Source organism: Pagrus major, chromosome 17, assembly GCF_040436345.1.
Source record: "Pagrus major chromosome 17, Pma_NU_1.0".
In the NCBI taxonomy this organism is placed as follows: domain Eukaryota; kingdom Metazoa; phylum Chordata; class Actinopteri; order Spariformes; family Sparidae; genus Pagrus; species Pagrus major.
The window spans coordinates 15,188,828-15,210,903 of NC_133231.1; the positions used below are offsets into that span (position 1 = coordinate 15,188,828).

The following is a 22,076-nucleotide window of genomic DNA, read 5'->3' on the forward strand; positions in this document are numbered from 1 at the left end:
AGTAATTGTAAACCCGCTGTGGTGATATCCATTACATTTGTGGGCTTCCATTTTTGAAGTCTTGAGTCTGGCATTACAGCCGTCGCCGTCATGGTGGGGAGGATACAGATTGTATATCACCGAGAACCTGAGGATGCCCTAGAGCATACCCTGCTTTATTGTTTATTTTACTCGAAATGGGACAAAATGATTATGCTGTGTTGACAAAGCTTTGAAACAAGCAATTGAGACTATAAACTCATTAAGAAACAGTTTATTGAGGTAATAAATCAAGTAAGAAGTAGGGTCATTTTCTCATAAGCTTACATTCAATCAGACTTATTTTTGAAACCAGTGGAGTTGCACCCTGCTGGCCATTAGAAGGAATGCAAGTTTAAGACACTTTTTGCATAAAGTAGTTAAAACTAGCTCCACCTCCACCAGCTACAACAGTAATAATGATCCAATGACGTCATATATAATAATGAATCAGTAACAGGGGACATTTTACTGCAGAACAAGTAGTTTTAATCACATTTTCATTTTTTTCACATCTGTGACTGAAGCTACTGTTATTGTATTAGCCCAGTTAGCAGTGCAGCTAGCTGGACTACCAGTGGAGTGTTGGTGTTTACGCCACTTGCACAGGAGCTTTGGATCGCTGGGAGAAAGAGGTTTCAGGCCCCCAGCTAGCTGGTTAGCATGCTAACTTCAGTAGATATCTCTTCAACACAATACATAAACTTCTTTGACATAATGTCGAAACTGTAATTTCGTCATATTCTGTTGATCGTTTCAGTACAGTTTGAATGTTTTAAACTAAAATTCTTACATATTGCACAATAACTGTTCCACTGGTGGCCGGACATTATCATTTTGTGATATTTTGAGCTTTAGCACTTTGTATGACTCTGTCTGAACTGCCTTTTATCCCTCTCTCTTCTTCTTTCTTTCTGTTTCCTCTCGAAGGGTCACTGCTCTGAGCTCTGACAACGGGAGGCAGCTGGCATGTCACGCCAACAACCCCGCCCTTTTCCGGCCTGTGGAGACCACAGTGACCATGAGTGTGTACTGTGAGTGTCTCAACCTGTCTGTAAAGTGACAGTCAACACCCTCTCTGTTTAACAAAAACACACTGGCATACAAACACACTCAACCGCACAGGAACCCAACCTCGGGGAGGCCCAAGGGTATCCGGACTTGTGCACTCAGTCTGCGTTAGTGGTCCGAGGAGACACATTGAACCTGAAGGCAAACTCACACCTACTTCAAGACAACATGAGTGTGACTGCCTCCAGTTCTTAAAGCTTTCCCCTGGTGGACTGAGATTGATATGACCAAAACAGGAGGTCCAGGCTGTTTTCCTACTGTAAAAGTGTCCGCGATGTAAATTCATGCACCAACACTACAATTAATTCTGAATTAGTTTAGCTCAGATTTATTTTATTCAGTAATCGTAACCTTTTTTACACCCTCAGTCTCATTTCCCCAATGTTAACCAAAACACATAACCCAATTATTTTACCAACTGAGATGGATTACATCAGCGAGGCTTCAAGTTCTGAATTTTTTAACAGTATTATAATAACTAATATGCGAAGCTAAGGCTACCGCCGTTAATAATGATGAATCCTGCAAAACTAACCCGGCAACTTTTGTGCTCATCAGCTCAAATTAAATTTAGACTCCACTGAGGCAGGGGGGGAGGCACTTGCTGTTGCCTTTTCTTTCATGTTATTATCACAAACCGCTTGACATTATATAATAAAACGGTTACAGCGGCACACAGAGGTGAGCTGACACACTTGCTTTCTGTGCCTCTTTGTTTCGTTTTTCCTCTTATTTGGCGAGGTAACAATGAAAGCCATCGCCGCTAAATCCACAAACAGTGTGACACCGCAGCTACTGTTTACTACAGTAGGTTTAGTATTTTCTAGTCTGTTGATCAGTTGAAGTAATTGATTGTTTAGGCCTGAGAGTCCACCCACCTGCTTCTCCGGGGCCTAAATCATGTTGTTGATTAAAGTGGAGCGTGGCTGCTGACACCTTCTGCAGCCTCCAGCTCGGCTGCCGTATTATCCACGGGCTGACTAGACACCTTAATGTTGTCTCTATCTATACTCCTCCACATTAGAGGCCGCCGCTGCTGTTTTAACAATCACCAATAACCGTGAGCACTCCTCCTTTCCCCTCCATCCCTTTGCCTGGTATTAAACAACGCGGGCTCTGTGCTAAGTGCTAATGTTGCAGAACTTGGGACCACCGCTGCAGTCTTACTCAGCATGCCAGCCCATCAAAGCCAGCGCGGTGGCCATTTTCAGCCAGGCAGATTGTTAGCAAGGTGGCAATTTGTCACACTGGCCCAGGGTCTGCAGACGGCTCTCTGAAACTGATTGCTGCAATAACAAAGGCCCGTCCTCCCCTATTTACTGCGTATATATTTTATTCAAGGAGGTTGTAATTTATTCATATTTCACGTTGCCTTATTACTGTTTGAACATCTGTTATTTTGCTTTATGGACTTGATCCAGCTCACTGCTCGCTTAATACTTAATGCTTTCATCAGATCTGGACCTCTTATCCCACAGTCATGTTCAATGTGCCCAATTTATTGGCCTTGTCGCTACAAATAGGCATGCTTCCCACTCAATTGCAGAGAGCGTTCTCATCGCAGCGCAGTTTCTTTTTTATGTCGTCCCATTGATGGTCACTCTATCCTGCTGTTCCCCTGAGTGACTACATCCCTTCTCTTCCCATCTCACCTTTTTCTCTTTAGTTTTCTATCGTCCCCTTTGCTATTCCCATTTGTCAAGTCCATTTTTTATTTTTGTCTCTCGCTTCCTGGCAGTCCCACCTCAGCCTCCAGTTATTGTGGGTCTGGAGAGAGAGGAAGTCAAAGCGGGGAGAGTGCTTGTGTTGGAGTGCGTGTCTCATGGTGGAAACCCCCTAGCCACTCTCCACTGGACCAAGGTAAATCTTCTGCACCATCTGTTAAGGAGGCTTTGTAAGCAGGCTGTCACACCGACAAAATGAGCTATTTTAGTTGGAAAACTTGCAGTGGAAGCATCCCATTGTTAGTCGCTTCTGTACTTCACCATATGGGGGCCTTGCAAATATTCAAACATGTTCTTGATGTTGCCTTTTTCATGTGTACATCTTCATGTCAGAATGGTGGAATTCTGTCTACAATTTGGGAGGAGGACATCGTGGTGCAGAAGTCCAGCAACGCCCTCCGCCTGAAGATCACCCCGGAGGACAACCAGGCAGTGCTGTGCTGCGAGAGCGTCAATCTGGTGTCCCAATCCCCTCTGTCTGTGAGCCGCAAAATCACTGTGCTCTGTGAGTGAAAATAATGCATAATATCGTGCACTGCACTGAAACACACACACACACACTTACACACACAAAGCCCTGGCAGGACTCAAAGCGATGGATTATTAAGGATATGGACATGAGGCAGAGGAATATAATAAGAGTCTTACCTCCAAAAACCAATTCTTTTGCTGTCCCAGCATAAATTCTAATGCTAATATCATTAATGAAACTAATGGTTATTATGGCTGCAGCCCATATTTCCCACTGCCTCCAGATTAGTATCAGAGCGTGCTCTTTCATTGCTGCTACACTAATTCAGCTGAATTGCTTCAATGCACAGTCCTGAGGCAGTAAAGCCTACACTTTGTGCGACAGTAACGCCCATGGTTAATAGATTATACTTTTCTCTCTGAATATAAAATGTTTGTTTCAGCAACAATAAAACAAATACAGAATTAATATTCAGCAGCCCTGGTGCGTTGAGCCTAACAATAGCCTGATTTCCACTACAGAGCCAGACAATGTAAGTCAGAGCTTTAAATGCTGCGCGATTAATGCTCCTATTTTATGTAAATATGCTCTGAATTAAAAGAAATCTCTTGCTCATGCTATGTAAAGGTGGCTGAAGGTACTCCAGTGCTTTCCTCACCAAGGCCCTGGTGCCATGCCTCCCAGTCATCCATTCAGGGATTTTGAAAATGAGCCGCTGACTGCCTGACTATGCTCCAGGCACTGGCAGAGGCTTGAGGGCACAGAATACGTCTCACCGGTGTAATATGAATATGCCTCTTTTACCTCGCGGCACCTGCGTAATTTCAACAGTCTTTGTGTGTGGCATGCTCAAATGCATCCCATCCTGTGCCTCATGTGGGATAAGATTTACATACATGACCCCATCCTTCCTTGTGTCTGCCTGCTCAGTCCCCAGCCTTTGTATTCCCCTGAAGGCTTTATGCAGCTGCATCACTTTGCCTGCAGCTATTGTACCCCGTCTCCCCCTGTGGTTAAAACGAAGCAGACTTTAGAAACCACACTGAAAACCTCCTGAGAAAACAAGTTGCCACTCAAAGTGATTTTCCCTCTCCCCCTTGATACAGCTCAATGTTTCACATCCGAAAATAGCTGCGCTGCCACCGTGATCAGAATAGGTAGCTGTTGAATGTGCTACTCACGGCACAATATTTTTACTGACATGTCTTTGCGTGTGTGCGTGCACATTAGTCGAGCCCGCAGAGGTGAAGCTGGTGGGTGAGCTCACAGCCATCGAGGGGCAGGACTTGATTCTGAGCTGCTACGCCACTTCCAGTAATCCCCCTGTCCAGATCCGCTGGTGGCTAGGCTACAAGGAGCTCAACACGTCTGCTGTAACCATGGAAGAGGTGAGACAAAGTTGAAATGTATCTACAGTATCTGAGGAGAAGGCAAAGAGAAGAGAGCGATGCCAGCAAGAGACAGTGCACACAATGAGTTATAATTGGGGATCATGCTGGCCAGTAAAGAGGATACTGGAAAAGGGCATGTTTTTGTTTCTTTTTCTGTGAACACAAGGCAAAAAGCATAACAGATAAAGTGCAAAAGCTTTGCCCTTCACTCAAGCTTGCCTTTACTGCACCAACAAAAAACTTTTAAAATGCCTCCCATTGAATTAAAAGAATCCCCAGTATGAAATGTGACCTCATGTGAACTTTCTCAGATGAAAGAAAAACAGTATGACCATGAGCAGAGTCTGAATAGGCCCTGCTGCAGCCTCGCAAATGAATCAGCAGCCGATTCCAAAAGGAGTATTCTGCAGCTCCTCTCCTCTTTTGTGTATGTTAATAAGATCAAAGTGAATAAAAGCTGACACAGAAGATGAGCGTTATTAAACAAGCTCTTTATTCATCTGGCAGCAGCATTTTCATTTGATCTTACACAAGGCACTCAGTGTGCCGTGTGTGAGCTTTAATGCATCTGAAACAGTGTGAGGTTAATGAAGACTGACGCTCCTGTCCAGTGTCTTTGTTAGTCGTTCTGACTGTGGCTTTTACAGTAATCACCACAATAATAGCTTTAATAACCAGATGTGCTGCATAGGCATGGCCGCTATCAGGCAGGTGCAAAATGACGCTTTGCTCAATTTATAACAGCGTGCAAAGCAGAAAGAGTCAGATGAATATGCTTATTTATCACAGACCATGCACAACATCAGTTATTACAGCGGCTAATTTGCCATCTGTATTCGCCAGCACAAACCATTGTGGGTTGTTTTTCTCTCTGATTTTTTTTTTTACGAAGAGTGAGAGTGCCAGAGACCAAGGCTGTCTGTCCCCCCCCACTGAAATGCCATGTGTGCTTTCTGTCTGCAGGGAGACAATGGCGGGATGACAACCATGTCCAACATGACCCACAGAGTCTCCCGGGAGGAGGACGGGCTAGAACTCACCTGTGAGGCTTTCAACAAGGGCACACACTTCTCGAAGACCCAGGTCGAAAAAATCAGTGTCTACTGTGAGTGAACTATGAGAATAAAATTAGATTTGGCACAATTATTTTTTTACCAAACACATATTCATCTTAGTTCATGAGAGGTCATTGGTAATTAGACTCTGAATGTCAAGAAATGCAAAAAAAGGCAGCGATAGCTCATGACATCGAATCACTGACACAGAATAAGTGACTATTCTCCCAGTTGGAGGACTTTCTTTCTGTGCAGATTTTCTATTTGAAAATATTTCTTGTCTCTGGTATTGACTTCAGCTGCTTTTCAAAGTCTCTAAATACAGCTTTAAAAATGGTTTGCTAAATGTGAATGGTCAGCAAAATCAGGTAAAATCCTGTAAAGATTATCTCCCAAATTTCAAACTCTTGTTCATCCTTTTACAACAGACCCCCCTCAAAAGATATGGCTCGATGCTCCTCCTCAAGATGTCCCCCTTCGCTCAGGGACCACGGTCCGTCTCATCTGCTTCTCCACTGGGGGGAATCCCACAGGGACTCTGACCTGGTTCAAGGTGAGTGTGTGTACTGTATAAATGTGTGTGTGTTGTAGCTGTCTAGAGTGCTTCTCCATGTAATATCCTTCCTTCCTGTTTTAGAACGGAAGGGTCGTGCCAGATGCATTGAAGCAGACGTCCTTCGATCGTGGTGTGGCTCAAGAACTGGTCCTGGTCCTGACAGCGAGCGACAACAAGGCCACCTACCGCTGTGATGCCCAAAATGTGGCGAAGAAGACCATCTCTGCCCACACTAAGCTCATGGTTCACTGTGAGTTAGACTGGAGCTCTAACATATAAAGACACACGATATTCCAGGCAGCTGAGACAACAAATCATCATTGTTGAGTCTCGTTTCAAGATCGACAAATACCAACGCTTTGGGTTAATGGTTCAGGTCCAACACCAGAGGTCCGATTTGGTATTTGACGATCTGGGCATATGACTTCCAATCTCCCAGTGTTAGCTTGGATTAACTCCAGCCCCCCATAACCCTGCAAAGGATATGTGGTTTTACTTTGTTTATATTTGGCGGACCCTGCCACCTTTCTAGCTTCAAACATTGTTCTGGAGACCTTATTTTCCTCTGAGAACAGCTTGTTTATTCAATTATGGAAAACAAAAATATTTCTTGTTTGTATTACTACCTTAATGATATTGTAAATATTACATTTTGGGTTTGAATTTATTTTCCAAAACTACATAGTGCACCTTCAACAGTGTCTTTTTTTTTTGCTCACTCCATAATTCTCCAGTTCCAGCAGTAAGTGTCAAGATCACAACCAAACAGACGGAGCTACGTCGGGGCCAGACATTAACTCTGGAGTGTGTGTCTGGAAGCAGTAACCCTAAGGCTAGCATCTCCTGGAGCTTGGGCCCACTCAGGTCAGTGGTTGGACAGGCTCAGACAATGACAGGTGTTGATAGAAAAAATGATGTGACTAATTCAGAATCCGTATCGGAGATGTTCATCCTGTTACACTTGGCACTATGCATGATTGCCTTGTGAACTTTAACTCCCCTGTTGATTGAATTTCCTGGATGGGGTGTGTCCCCTAGGTTCCAGGGAGTGGAGCAGCCACCCAAGACGGCTCAGTTTGGTGGTGTGTCAGTGCAGAGCTCTCTGTCCCTGAACCTGACTTCACAGCATCACAACCAGAGGGTCATTTGCCAGGCCTTCAGTCCAGTGCTAGCAGAGGGCGCCAACACATTCTTCAAACTAAATGTGTTTTGTAAGTAGAGGGCGAATTGTTTCTTGGTTTGTTTCCTTTTTGCTTCCTGGCGAGTGACCAGGAGATGTGGTTTGCATAAAATCTAAACGATGCATAATGATGATCCATGATGGCGCGGGTGTAAGCTGCTTTGCTGGGCTACTTTTTGCACAGAAATGTCAGCGTACACTATGTGTATGTGTGCGTTTTTTTGTTTGCTGGAAACCTTTGTTGTGATTTGTGGGTCTGTTGAGCTCTGCGGCAGCGTGTCCTAATTGTGCATTTGCTTTGCTGCATGGCCATGTTTGTCTTTGATGCCATTTCACAGGCAGCAGCCAGCCACTGCTTCAAAGCTTGGTGCTGTGTATGAGCATGAAGGAATGTCACTGTGTGTTTGTGCAGAGCTGCAGTTGGACAACAGTCCTGTCACTCGTCGTTTTAATGCCTGTCCCTCTCCCTCCCTCGTTGCCTTACTCCCCCGTCGTCTAAGTATGTGAAGTTGGTTAGATCTGGAATTATTGGTGGGATGTCGGCTTTCTACCGGTTTGACTCTCATTAGTGTCTCTTAACGCTTTCATGCTCAACATGTTTTTGTGGGTCTTTGTGCTCTTTCTTGTTGTCATTTTGTGAGCATGAATTTTCTACTTGTGTATTTTTGGTCTAACTCCAGCTTCTTCTCTCTGTATTTGTGTGCGTCAGACCCGCCAGAGTTCAGTCCAGAGCAGCCATCGCAGGTCCAGGTGATGGAGGATGACATGGCAACCATCCCACTGCTGGTCTCAGCTAACCCAGAGGAGGTCTCCTGCATTTGGCTGCACCGCAGGGAGAAGCTGGTCAAAGGTGATCCTGGGCTGTGTGATGGCTCTATAAACCAGGTCCTAGTTGAGCTGAGCCAGCAAGTAAGCACTCAGCTCTGCCATTCAGGGCCTGAATAAAACATGGCAGGTTAGCCAGCATGGGACCCTGCCAAATGTGATTCTCATTATGGCTCTAATGTATGCAGCCTAAATGAGGATTGCTGTCTCACTGAATACAACACAACGTTTCTAAACCTGGCTTCTCCTCGAGGCCGGTGTCATCGGGGCCCTGCTGCACCCACTCCCTTTCTCTGTTAACTCTCTTAGCTCCATCATACACAGCCCCCGCCATGAAATGACTGTATCCTGAATGTAGAAACCCAGCTATTACTACGTTTTGATTGCTGTGGTACAGAAGGTGTCTCTCACGCAGCCCATTGTTGGCTTGATGTGGGAATCCAGCCAGGCCAATCAATAATGCAGGATTAGATGTCACTTAGAGACCGGTGGCCAGAGGACATGCGGTTGATGAGCGTGTAATGAATACTTAATTTACCATTGGTTTGCATGTGTGCGTGAGTGTGTGTGTGTGTGTGTGTGTGTGTGTGTGTGCGCGCGTGTGTGTGTGTGTGTGTGTGTGTGTGTTTCATGCTTTTGTGAAGAGGGGGATCTGAGGTACCACTGGCCGGACGACAATTCACTGGAGATCAAGAATGTGACAAGGAAAGATGCCGGCGTTTACACAGTCAAGTGCACAAATGAGGAGGGTGTCGACCAGACCTCCATCACGCTGGACGTTCAGTGTAAGAACACACACACAGAGAGTGGATGAGCAGACACATCAGCCCACACACATGTGTCAGGTGTGCTCTGATCAAGAGCTTTTATGTTTTATGTTGAAGACAGGATTCCACTTAACATGAAAACAAAACAAATGTAAATGAATACTCACACCTGTAGATTACTTTGTACATATTTAAGATGACATAGGTGGCGGCTGCACTGTATCGTGCAACTGTATTATTTTCACAGATGTTTTGATCATTACATAGCATACAGTATATATATATATATATATATATATATATATATATATATATATATATATATATATATATATATATATATATACATATACATATATATACATATATATACAGTATATGAAAAACTACAATAATTGGTATATTTGTCAATATACTGTATAGAGAATATATAATTTGATATATTCAATAATTAATAGCAAGAACATTATTAAATATAAATTTAAATATATATGAGGATGACACTACTTTCAAACATAAACCTGTTTCAACTCTTAATATCAGTGTAACATATCATTAAAGGGTAAAAATATTGTAGTACCATTGTTAAATTGACACGGATAATGAAGGAAACACCCAGAATGTCAATATACTTGATCTACATATATCAAAAATGTATCTCTGTTGCATATTTACAATTGTTTAAAGGGCTTAATTGAAATAGAGCACAGAGCACCTACCAGAGGGAAAATGGACAAAAGAGAAAAAGAAATGAAAGTAATAATAATGATAATGATTTTTATTCATACAGCTGTTTTCATAACAACGTAACAAAGTGCCTTAAATTGTTGAACCAAGTTTTAAAACATTTAAGGACTGCAATGAGGTAGATAATAAGTGTAAATGAAATTGAGTAAATCACCCAACAATAACATAAAAGCACTAGCAACAATATTATTAAAACAGATTGGACATTGATAAACCATTGTGCTAGCACTGATAAAAAGCTTTTTAAAGAAACATGAGAAGTGATTTCTGCAGCCTCACATCCTGAAAAGGAAAGCAAAGGGAGAGATAATATTGAAACTATTTTATTTTTTTACCTTCCTGCAATCCATTCATAATTAATCAATCTTTTTCAGGTTCTATCATGTCATATTTGCAGGTATACCTGAGGGCGGTCAGGGTCACAAATCAACCACATCATTTATCTCTGTTGTAGCCTTCTTTTCGTTAAGATATCGAGAACGAGCAGAATTTTCCTTCACACTATGCACTGGATTTGAATTTGTATGCCACAAAGAGCATTTTTGAAGCTGTAAAGCATCAGAACCGTCTGTGAATCCACACACCCTGACACACCCGGACAACAACATTGACTTTCAGCTCCTGTCCAGCAAACATGCCTCATTAATTAGGCCTCCATGCAAGGCCGTGCACCTCCACTGCTGCCCCGGGCCCAGCCTCGAGCTCTAGGCCCTCTGCCCCGATACTGATGATTTAATAATGGAAGTGTTGAAAATGTAGGTCTGCCCGTTTCACCAAAGCCCATGGTACATGCCTAATGGATTCCGCCATCCTGATCTGACTGGGCCTGACAGTTGTAGATATTCATTATGTATGGAGGATTGTAGTAGCTTTTATGGGTGGCGGTGTAGCCCACTTAACAACGTCGGTCTTGGTTAGCAGGCCAACACGGGTGGATCCCACCAACCCAGAGGTCTGTGTCTCTCTAGTGTTTCCCTCTACTGTTCTTCAAGTGTGAACATAGGTTTAGACAAGTAGGCACTAATGGTCTTATTGTTGCGAGTACATGGCACTCATGGGAAGTATAAAAAGCTTGTGAAGTAGAAGGAGAAGAAGAAGAAGAGCACTGCAGCAGAGAGGAATCAAGGGAGGGAGAAGTGGTCAGTCTGTCATAGTCCATATGTTGTGGGGCGATGTGCTCTCAGCGGAGGGCCTTGTGGGTCACATGGCTGATTCTCAGTTTGGGTGCAGAAGCATCTGTGATCCTCCAACATATAGAGAGGTTAATGGCACAGCATCTGAAACACAGAGGCCAATTAAGACAGGGTTATGAACAAGTTCAAAGGCAGACGAGTGTAAGAGTAATTATAGCAATGCAGCATTCCTGTTAAATGGTTCGGCAAATGATTTGTCCCAGGTTGGCCTGTTAACCTTTGCTCCTGCCTTGGCCTTGTCCCGCGTTTTTCCTCCCAGATGCTCCCAGTGTCAAGGCAGAGAAAGACCCTGTGGTTGCGAAGCTGGGGGAAACAGCAGACCTGATATGTGTGGCAGATGCCAACCCTGTTACAGACGACATGTTCTCTTGGAAATTTCTGGTAAGAGCTTCACCCACAGAGAGAAACACGGCCATCTCTGAATTATATTAGCTCTATCTGGCTTCCTTTCTATTATTTTATCCTTTTGTACCGTTTATCACCGGCCTTTCTAAATGCACAGATGCACCATATTTCACTGGCTCTAACTATCCTTCCACCCCACCTCTTCCTACTCCACACTCAGCCCAAATCCAGAAAAATAGCTTTCATTACTGCTGCGTGACTAAAGGGCACATTCGTCAATGTGGCGTGGTCTCTGTATCTACTGATGCCTTCTCCGGTCTAACCCACCCCCTGGCAGTACTGCGTGTCCTGCTTTCAACCTGCACAGCCCCTCCTTTTTCTCTTTCCCTGTGGCTCTCCAACCCTTGGCATTATCTTTCTCTGTCCTCGGAGCTCGTTCCCCCGACGCCCTTCTCATCCCCACCTCAAGCCCTGATGGTTTCCTGCTCCACTCTCCATACCTGTCTTGCTCTCCCTCCCTCACCCAGGAGGAGGGGAGTGCGTATTGAGGGATCGGTGCTGTCTGCCGCTGATTCCCGCTCACTCTGTCTTCCACAGGGAGAAGGGGAGGTGGAGATGGGAGAGGTGACTCAGGAAGACGAATCTGGCCTTCTGACCATTCATGATGTGACTCGGGCTCATGCTGGTCTTTACCAGTGCACGGCCGATAATGGCATAGCACCTGCTGCCACTGTGGACGTGCAGCTGGTGGTGCAATGTGAGTTTGTAGTATTTATTCAACAAGACATACATAAAGATTTATTAGTTGGAACATGTACCTGTCAATTGTGTCTGGTGTCTGCGTGATTAGCCTCCATGCTCATCTTGTCTTGTGCAGTCAAACCGGAGCTTCGGAAAGGAGCCCAATGGAAGAAGGTAGCAAGTAGAGGGGACGGCACCACCACAGCTGAGGTGGTGTGTCAGGCAGAAGGTATTCCCCGTGTCGACTTCTCCTGGGAGAAAAATGGTGTTCGCATGGACTTTGAAAACCCCAGGTCAGAGAGGAGGCATTATTCTTTTTTTGTCATTCTTTCCACTATTAACTTCAGTGCTTCTGTCAGCATTTGGTTACATATTGATGAATCCTTATAATTAGATTCATTTTTACCCCAATATAATATATTCCTTTGCTATTTCTTGCCATTTCACCACTAAATCCAGATTTAGTGCATTTCATACTCTGCCTTTCACTATGCAAATACCTGTTTAATGCTTCTTTGATGTGTGAAATTGGGTGACTTAGTGCAATCTGCAGGACATCACAATCCCTGCTGTCTGCCTGCTCAGGATTTATCTCTCTTTCTCTGTGTGTTTGTGTGCGTGTACGTGCATGCTGCAGGTATGAGGAGCGGACCGTGAGGGAGGGCTCCTTCCACACCAGCACAGTTCGGGTAGTTAATGTGAGCGCGGCTCTGGACTATGCTGTGTTCAGCTGCACCGCTCGCAACTCACTCGGGGAAGACAAGCTAGACATCCAGCTCGTCAGCACAAGTACTGTATATATGGGGATTTCTGTGTGTGTATGGGTTTCTGTGTCTGGGTGGCTGAGGTTCTCTCCACAACAGCCTTGGTCGATGTCCTGCGAAAACCATGTGTCCAAAAGGTCAACTTTTCATGAGCGCTATCTTAGGGTTGTAGTGATGCATTTTTCAGATAATCCAATGGGTCTTTTAATGGTTTAGTTGACCTCAGATGTAAGAGAGTTTTCTTATTTCATAAAGGACCACTTGATCCTTCAGTTGAGTTTCATATTCACCAAATTCAGATATATGTGGTTTGTCCTTGGGCTGCAACAATATGATAAAAACGTATCAAGATTCTTTTCAAATTGCATCAAATGACTCTTTTGTGTGAAAGGTTCACAAATAGCGATGTTTTTAATGACTCATTCCCTGATGTTAAGATTAAAAAGACTAATTGACCAGTCTAAAACCAAGAATACAATCAAACCTGAGGTGCACTATGCAGTTTTGTAGAATAAATTCAGAAACTCAGAAAGGTTAAAAAAAAAAAAAAAAAAAAAAAAAGGACCAGAACACTGTTTGAAGCTAGAAATGTGTAAAACAGTATGAAATTGTGTTGTCTTTAAGGTCAGTTTGTTCATTCAGTTTATTCACTCATAAAATTGTTTATTTAGTTTGTTTAGGCAAGATAATCTAGTTAAGAATGTGTCCCAATAACTACACAGTGCACCTTAAAACATTGTCTGTTACATCTTAGACGCAACAGTTAACTGGTGTCCCGAACATTGATAACAGTTGCCTGTTTTTTTATGAAGTAAATATGAATTTATGAATATGAAATTTGACTGAGAAGACATTTCAGTTTCAATTATGTAAATATGCAACTGATTTTTGTGTAGATTAATGAAATATTAACAGTACATTCAACAGACAGTATTTCTGGTGTCCACTAGTGAGGGAGTAACATTGAAATAATAAAATATTAATGCTGAGCCACTAAGAATTAACATCCAACTCTGCAGTTCCACAAAGCTTTAGCTGCTTTTGGCCACTTTTTGCACTTTTTTAGGGGGTTATCTGGCCTGCCTGTGGACTATATAGTTAAGTCTTGTCAGTCTCACCAAAAAACTCTCCCAAATCTGCAAACCGCCGGCAGCTATTTCCACTAAACAAGCATCGTGTACGCTACCTGCCCACCATGAAATGTGAGCGAGCCTAGCTAAAGCAGTGGATTATGTAGAAAGTCAAGCATCTAGTGATAAAAAGACCCAGATTTAGCGGACTAAACCAGAGCCACAAGATGAGTGTATGTGGGATATTCACTGGCATTGGTAATTATTTGCTAAAGCAACCCGATAAACCTGTAGTATTTATACGTCAAGCCTGTGTTGTTATCAGTTCTTTTAGAGTATTTCTGCCCCCTAGTGGTCTAAAATCACCCAATGCGGCTTTAAATGGCAAATGATCAAAGTCAGTGGTTAGGGCACACAACATGTAGGGATTATGCATATCACGTACTTGGCACCAGCATGCAAATTTTTCCTTTGGTTCTAATTTGGCAGCATCTCAAAATAATTGTGTCTGTGCTGCTTTGTCCAAGCTTTATCAGCCTTTTCCAGCAACATTACAATAGTGTGGGAGGGCCATTGAACATGCAGAATTCTGTAAACTGGAGAGAGTTGTTGCTCCTGAGTGTCAGCCCTTTAAGGAACTCATTCCGTTGCTCTATCTCTACCTTATCGTTTAGCCCGTAGCACTACTTCACTTCTCCCTCAGATAATGCTGAAACGATATGCTTTGCTCTCCCGGCGTGCTTAGACCTCTCTGCCTTGAAGCTACCGCTGTATCCTTGCACCAACTGCCATTATCAGCCCAGTCGTGCTCTCAGCAAAGGCCCACAGCCATCATTGGACACATTTAATGTTTACTGTAAAAACCATAAAATACAATCCAATATTGGCCCTGTTTTTCCCCAGTCGTTTTTTAGCGCTGTGAATATTCATAATTAATCTGACGCAGTGATAATAAATTTTATATGCTTCCTTATCATTTTAGAGCCCAAGAGGAAGAGAGGGTTTTTTCTTCTTCTTAGCATGGTGCTTTTTGGATCTGAAGGAGACGAGATCCAAATAAGGCTGACCCCTTTGCCCTGGAATCTTATGAGTGGAGCTGATAGTGGGAATTATTTACTCTGCAAACTGGGCTGCAGCCCGGAGGTAGAGACGAGCAGAGCATCCCCTTCTTATGTTGCTGCTCAACTATCTCTCCTCCTCCTCTCCTTGACTATCTCTCTCTCTGCCCCCAAAACCACCCTTCTTTTTTCCATGCATGCTCCAAATGCAAAATAATCCACTTTCCCCTTCGCTACCCTGACTGAAGCAGTGCCTCGTGTCAGACCGAAGGCCCTGGTTAGCCTCCTTTGATCTCCGTCCACAATATTGATAATAATCAAGAGGCTTCATCCTTCATTGCATGACTTAAATTGGACAAATCAGCCACTTTGTTTTGAGAGGGATCAGCCGGAGCACTGCACTTTCCTGGTCATTCATACAACAAAGCGCAACCTTAAGAAAGAGCGGATAAGGGGTGATGCACTTTTAAATAAAATGCAAAAAGCTGTTGTTGTCAAAAAGATGTTCTGTGGAGTCGGTGGAATAAACTATGATTAAGACCAGATCAACTGTTAAAAAACAAAGAGGCTCTGGAAGATCACTGAAAAGTTTGACCGAAGTGATCATTTTTCCTTCCTGATTTCATTTCATTCGCTTGTTTTCATCAATTTTCATCATTAAATCTTCCTAACATTAAATGTTGTAGTATATATAAAAATATGTGATGAGTGAGACAGTTAATAACAATAACAAATCAAACATTTGTCTCTGATGTAAACAGTTATTTCTGGTCCTTCTGGTGTGCACGTCTGATGAGAATGATTGTGTTTACAAACACACAATTGTATGACTAATGGGAAATGTGAGGATACCTGAAATCATTCTATTTCTATACAGAAGAGCATCCGCTCTGCACTCACTTTTAGTAAACTCATTTCGTCTATTTATAACCGCTCCGAAGCAGAGAGGAAGGCCGGAGGGGAGGCACGATCCTATAGGCCAGCAGGGCCTTGTGTGTTATTTCTGCAGATATAATCACTTGACTATCTCCATCTCTCAGCGCCTAAAGCCTTTTCAAATATCCACCTGTCGAGTGAAGGTGTTCTGCTCTTTGTTAGTACTCTCTCAAAATCAAGAGCGCGTTTGCTTTTTTCCCACATTCCTTCTTTTCTTTTGGCCTCAGATCACCCAGATCCTCCTACATCGTTTCGGCAAGTCGGCGCTACCCACGACTCGGTTACTCTGGAGTGGATCCCTGGCTTCAATGGCGGTTTGCGGCAGAGATTTCGTATCAGGTAAGATGTTGGTTTAAAGGCAGAATGGGTACAATTTGTACTAGGGATAAGTCCCTTATCCCTAGTACAATGGCTCCTCTCGGTTGTGCTTCATACGATCTGGCACCTGGTTGCTACCTTTAGAGTCCTGCCCTTACAACCTGTGTGCTGTTAGTTGCTCGTGGGAAAAGACACACTGCTGAATTGTTAACCACTCTCTACAAAAACAACTGAAGAGATTTCCACATACCTTGGATGGAGGATTGATCTCAGCCCTGACCCCATTAAAGGTGCAATATGTAAGAATTTTAGTAGAAAACATTCAAAATTGTAATCATCAACAGAGAGTAAAGAAATGATAGTTTTGACGTATTTATTGTGTTGCAGAGATATATTTACTGAAGTTGGCATGCTAACAAGCTAGCATCAGCCAGTCCTGGCCCAAAGCTCCCTTGCTAGCAGTATAAACACCAACATGTCCAATACTTACATATTGCACCTTTAACTTAAGGGGACGGATCCAGAAATGTTTTGTCACTTTCTTTACTTTTGCAAGGTAGACCATTTTTAAAAAAAATCCTGATAAAAATCCAGATCTAGCAGATTTCAATATGTTGTGATAGAGGTTAGTGTTTTTTCAGTATATGGTAACAAATAGAAGAGATAGAAACCTGCAACTACCCCCGGTGTCCAGCTGAGATAGTGTTTGTAGTGTAACTTTCTTTCTCTTTATATCAACCCATTATTCTTCCACAACACAATGGAGATTATGACTCCATCTCCATTTTTCTGTTATTGTCATTGTTAGAGTGATACAGGGCAATCAAGTTTGACACTGGATTAGTCTTGAATGGATTAAAGGGGACTCTTGGTCCTTGGTGGAGGTATGAGCTCTACTGAGTGTCATTCTAGTTTCTGTACAAATGTTTTTTACACTGTTTTTTTAGTGAAATCCTTTGTGCCTTTAAGAATGACCCACTTTCATAATCAATGAACTGTACTTGACAGTAACTGTTGGTCAACAGATACCGTTGGGATCATTCAGCCAGTTTCCTCTACATAGACGTCTTTCCTCCCAGAGCAACAACCTTCACTGTCACCGGCCTGCAGCCTGCCACCACCTACAACTTCTCTGTCAATGCCCTCAATGTAATGGGAGAGAGTGGCTATGCTGACAACAATGCAGTACTGACCATCACCACCAAGGGTCAGTTTGGAGTAACCCCTGCTTGACACTGAAGGAACTCCACTGTACAACCATCTGTTGATCTATAATAGATGTGACATTTTATTTTGTTTACAATTGCGTGTACGTTTTGTGCAAGACATGTAGGTTTTTGTAACTGTCTTTCTCCCTCTACAGAGAGACCGGCACTAGGAGTCCCAACAGATGATGACTCAGATTCACAGAGTAAGTCTTTTATCACAACTCCCTGCAAAAGCTCTTAAGGGCAGTTGGAAATTGCTGTTTGCACAGCAGCTAGCTTCATTTGGCTAAATCATGTTAATGTATGCACCTCCAAGGCTGTTAATGTTTGCTCTACGAGAGTAGCGGTTGTCATGGCACCCAACCATACTTTTTCCCCTCTGCTAGTCTTTAATCAATAAAGACAATTGAGAGAGTGGCTGGGTCTGTCTCAGTCAGTTTTTATCTTTCCGAATTTCCATTTTACTTCCTCTTTAACTTTCATTGTTATGCATCGAGCTAATGTTTCTAATGTTTTGTGAACTAGTTACCAGTGGGCTGCCAGCCTATTTGACAGTCGTGTTCACAGTGGTGTTTGGAGTCGTGCTGGTGTTGAATTCACTGGGCTGCTTCTTTGGAGTGAGGTGGAAAAAGAGGCGAGGCCAGACAGGTAACCGTGATGATCTTTTCATCCGTGTACGTGAAAGTCTTTCCTCCATCACTTCCTGTCATTATAACGTCCCGATTCCTCAATAAAACTCAAAAGAGACGACTGCGAACCATGATGCAACTGTCAGCTCAGCCTCTCACTCTCCTCTCATCTCTCCATCTCCTCTTTTTCTATCCGTCTATCCCGTCTCCTCCTCTTCTGCTCATCCTCCAAGCCTCTACCTCTTGCCACATTCATCCATCCAGCTGTCACTTCTGCATTTCGTCCATATCTTTTATCTCATTTGCTAGCTTTATGCCCTTCTCCTATCTCTCCTTCTGTCTCTTTCTATTTGTTCTTCAGTCCAACTGTCAGGTTCGCCCCTCTCTATCTTTTATTTTTCATTCCTCACCTCGCTCTGCCCTCTGGTTTTTTTACATAGATTTTCACAGCTTTCGTGTCTTTCACTCACTCTCACTCTGCGGCCCTGTTATTGCCCCGATCAATTTCAGCGCTTATGAGATGATGCTCCCCTCTTCAAGTTCTAATTTCCTAACACTAAGCCTCTTTCCTCCTGTTCCTGTTCCCCCTGCAGGGGGTAGAGGAGGCAGTGTGTTGGACGGAAAGAAGAATGAGGAGGGGTGAGTTAAGGCCCTGCAGTAGAAGTAATAAAGAGACACACATCCAATCCACTCTAAGACGTCTAAGACCTGATCCATTGGCTGACCCAGCTACTGTAACAGCCAGAAAGACTAAAAAAATCCTCTGTCAATATCCATTTATATTAGCGGCATCAAACTTGCACCACCATCCTGCAATAAACCGGTACTGTTTTTTTTTTACCGGGTGATACATGATGAAGAAAAAGTTGCCATGTGTGCTGAGTGTTTTGCATCTGTGTTAGCATATTGGGGATTAACAGTAGCTGGGAAATGAATCGCAAAAGTCAAAGTGATTTTCTTCCATGTAGGTCCAGTCAGTCAACTGTAAGCAACTCCAATAAGTATGAGAGCCGAGAAAAGATCAACACGGCAGCCCAGCGCACCCTCCTCATCGACTCTGGATCTGAAACAGACAGCAATGTCTACGAGAGCTACGGGGCGGTAAGAGAGGAGCGGGAGAGCGGAGGAAGAAAGGGAAGAGCAGGATGAGAAAGAGAGAGAAAAGGGCAATTGAGAAAATATGCAGAGACAGAGAAGGCTGAGTAAACAGATGAGGGGAGGAAAGAGGTTAGGCAGGGGGGTGAAGGAGAGGAAGTGGAGAATTCAGCCATAACAAGGAAAATGGATAGATAAACTAATGAAACCTTTAGCTGTGCATAGAGATGGAACATAGATCAATACCGCACAATTAGCATTCAAAATACGCATCGATCGCCGAGGAATTATCATTTTGTACTTTAAAGGGGCCAACGAGGATCTGAACCTTAAAGAAAACTGTTGAGTGAGGTAGAAGAAAATAGATAGCGGCGTACTGTCAGGAGGGGGTATAATGAAGGCTCACATCCCCACAGAGGCAGGCTTTATCTCTCCCCTAATTTAAAACAGCACATACCTGTAAGGGTTGGTTCAGCCAAATTACCAAAAATAATCTATTTTCTCATTTACCTGTCGTTGTATCAAGCCGCGAGTGCTGATAGTCACAGTTTTATGCTGCATTCACATGGATTTAGGTAGACAGGCAACACAAGGTGAATGGAAGAGGAAAACAAACAGTCCAACAGTAAAGGCAGGAGGGCAAAACAAAACACACAAGACAATTTTGCTATGGTGATTTTGTATTGTTACCTCGGAGGCAGCTGGTATGCAAGATCACTTAATCACGTGATCTCGCCGATCTATCTCGACAGCCTTCAAGCGATGCTCTTGTGGTCAAATCCCAATGGTTCAACCAATCAGTGCCCTATGAGGAACTACTTGAGGTGTGACGACCAGTGAGAGAAGCAGCTGTTCCTTTGATGTTCACGTAGATGCTGCTATAGCATCAGTGTATCAGAACTGGAGAAGATATTTAATGGAAAGAAGAGCAAAAAACAGCACTGAAGTAAGAGTTTGATTTACCAACAGGCTAAAATATATCAAACTAGAGTTACAGCATTGAGGTTGTATGCCTCCGCGAATCAAGTTGCTGTCCCAAAGCTTTGGCATTGCATAATGGCCAGAAGATTTTTTACAGAATACTATGATGCCACAGTGCATTTAACCTCTGACCTTTTGAACTTCATAATTGTTTCTTATTATACATTTGTATGTCATATGAATTGAATAAATGTATGAATTCTTGAGTTATGGCCAAAAATGTGTTTTGTGAGGTCACAGAGACATTGACCCCCGACCTTTGGCCATCAAAACCTAATCAGTTCATCCTTGAATCCAAGTGGGCATACTGCACCAAAGTGGAAACAATTCCCTCAAGGCGTTCTTGAGATATCACGTTCACAAGGATCGGACTGACAGATGGGCAACCCCGAAAACATACTGTAAAACCTCTGGCAATAATAAAATTAATGTTGATTCCCACTGAATCATTAGGTCAGTCATTCATTTCCAATAATGACAGAAGAACTGAAAACGAAAATTATTAGCGGCTTGTTGTCCAGATCACCCATTTCTTAATGTGTCATCTGGCTGTCAGTTCCATCGAGGAGGAAAATGTTAAAGGATTTTTTACCATCCTGCTCTTGTCCACTCGAATGATATCGAATTTTCTATATACTGTCTGCCTGAATCTGTGTGAATGCAGCATTATTATCCTGGTTTTGCGATTTCTGCCTACACCCCAACACAATGGAGATGGTCCTCACTGTATACAGCAACATCTCATCCACTAAACAATGTCCCTATTACTCTATTTTCCACAGACTTCACTGTCAACTATTTTCATAAAAACTTCCTTCTGCCTTCTTTGGTAGTTCAGAATAAAACAGGTCAAAGCAAATCTATTATCCTCTCCACTTGAATTGTTCTAAAGGTCACTGGGGGAATAATTTGACCGAAATTTGCTGCAACCCCATCTGCAAGTGTGTAACACAATGTGGAAAAGTCATTTACATGTACGATCAAAGGTGATCTGATGCTATCTGATATGTTTCATTCATTCCAGGAAAGTTCCCATCATTATTATTACCCAACTGGTGACTACATGCCGCCTCTCAGTCCACACCCTGAGGAAATGCGCAGGCTGGGTGAGACAAAAGAGTAAACAAGACAACAGTAAATACACCACATCCAAAATGATGCAGTCTGTGCCAATCAGGAACTGCTAAATCTGTCCTTGTCTGAACCTGAGGCCAAATACTTGAGTATTTCCTGATTAATCTCCTAATTGGCAGTTTTCCAAGTGCATTTAATTTTAAGGATTCTAAATGTATTTGTCCATATTTATGTTTTGCGTACGTGTTTCCATGTGCTCTGAAAGATGTCACCCACCTCTGTGCAGACTCTCAGAGCCATCTGTATGAAGACGTACGACACAGCGGCCTGTACCAGGACATCCTGGCTTCCTCTCTTACTTCCCCTCTGCCCTTGTTTGACCATAGATTGCCTCATCAATGGAATGAGCGGAGATCCACGACTCACCCTCAGGTCCGTAAACAAAACCCAAACCCATGATGAGAGCTCCTATTTGATACATTATTCACACTTCACATGCACTCTGTTTCTCAGCAGGGCACTGAGAGAGTGAAGCAGTTCATGGATGTTCGACAACCGCAGAGAGATTCTGATCTTCCCTTTGAACTACGAGGCGAATTAGTCTAGAAAGATCAGTTCAGAGCAAACAAATACACTATGACAGGGCTCGGGATTCAGTACAGTGTTGTATGGCAGTGTTTTTTTTCTCTTTGGATGATATCTAACAGGTCACTTTGAATGAACTTGGCAGCAGAATGGAGGATGCTTTCATACGTCATACAATACAATATTTCATGTTCAAGTGTTGTGAATTTTACTGTGTCTATTGTTATCACTGAACCATTTCCTCTAAGGTCCGAGTTGAATTACACTAAGGCA

General features: G+C 43.1%; 1 protein-coding gene across 1 annotated transcript in view; it reads left to right on the top strand.

Moving 5' to 3' along the window:
* nphs1 (NPHS1 adhesion molecule, nephrin) overlaps nt 1-21,824 on the top strand; it is a 38,954-nt gene extending 17,130 nt beyond the window's left edge. The window contains exons 6-29 of the mRNA XM_073485453.1: nt 949-1,052; nt 2,828-2,949; nt 3,147-3,318; nt 4,516-4,673; nt 5,640-5,781; nt 6,160-6,284; nt 6,369-6,537; nt 7,022-7,151; nt 7,326-7,498; nt 8,177-8,317; nt 8,937-9,077; nt 11,259-11,380; nt 11,942-12,101; nt 12,222-12,378; nt 12,723-12,874; nt 16,141-16,252; nt 17,257-17,438; nt 17,595-17,642; nt 17,965-18,087; nt 18,662-18,707; nt 19,037-19,180; nt 21,174-21,250; nt 21,505-21,650; nt 21,735-21,824. Coding sequence (XP_073341554.1) covers nt 949-1,052; nt 2,828-2,949; nt 3,147-3,318; nt 4,516-4,673; nt 5,640-5,781; nt 6,160-6,284; nt 6,369-6,537; nt 7,022-7,151; nt 7,326-7,498; nt 8,177-8,317; nt 8,937-9,077; nt 11,259-11,380; nt 11,942-12,101; nt 12,222-12,378; nt 12,723-12,874; nt 16,141-16,252; nt 17,257-17,438; nt 17,595-17,642; nt 17,965-18,087; nt 18,662-18,707; nt 19,037-19,180; nt 21,174-21,250; nt 21,505-21,650; nt 21,735-21,824 — 3,136 coding nt within the window. The remainder of the gene's footprint in view (nt 1-948; nt 1,053-2,827; nt 2,950-3,146; nt 3,319-4,515; nt 4,674-5,639; nt 5,782-6,159; nt 6,285-6,368; nt 6,538-7,021; nt 7,152-7,325; nt 7,499-8,176; nt 8,318-8,936; nt 9,078-11,258; nt 11,381-11,941; nt 12,102-12,221; nt 12,379-12,722; nt 12,875-16,140; nt 16,253-17,256; nt 17,439-17,594; nt 17,643-17,964; nt 18,088-18,661; nt 18,708-19,036; nt 19,181-21,173; nt 21,251-21,504; nt 21,651-21,734) is intronic.
* Nucleotides 21,825-22,076: the final 252 nt, after the last annotated feature.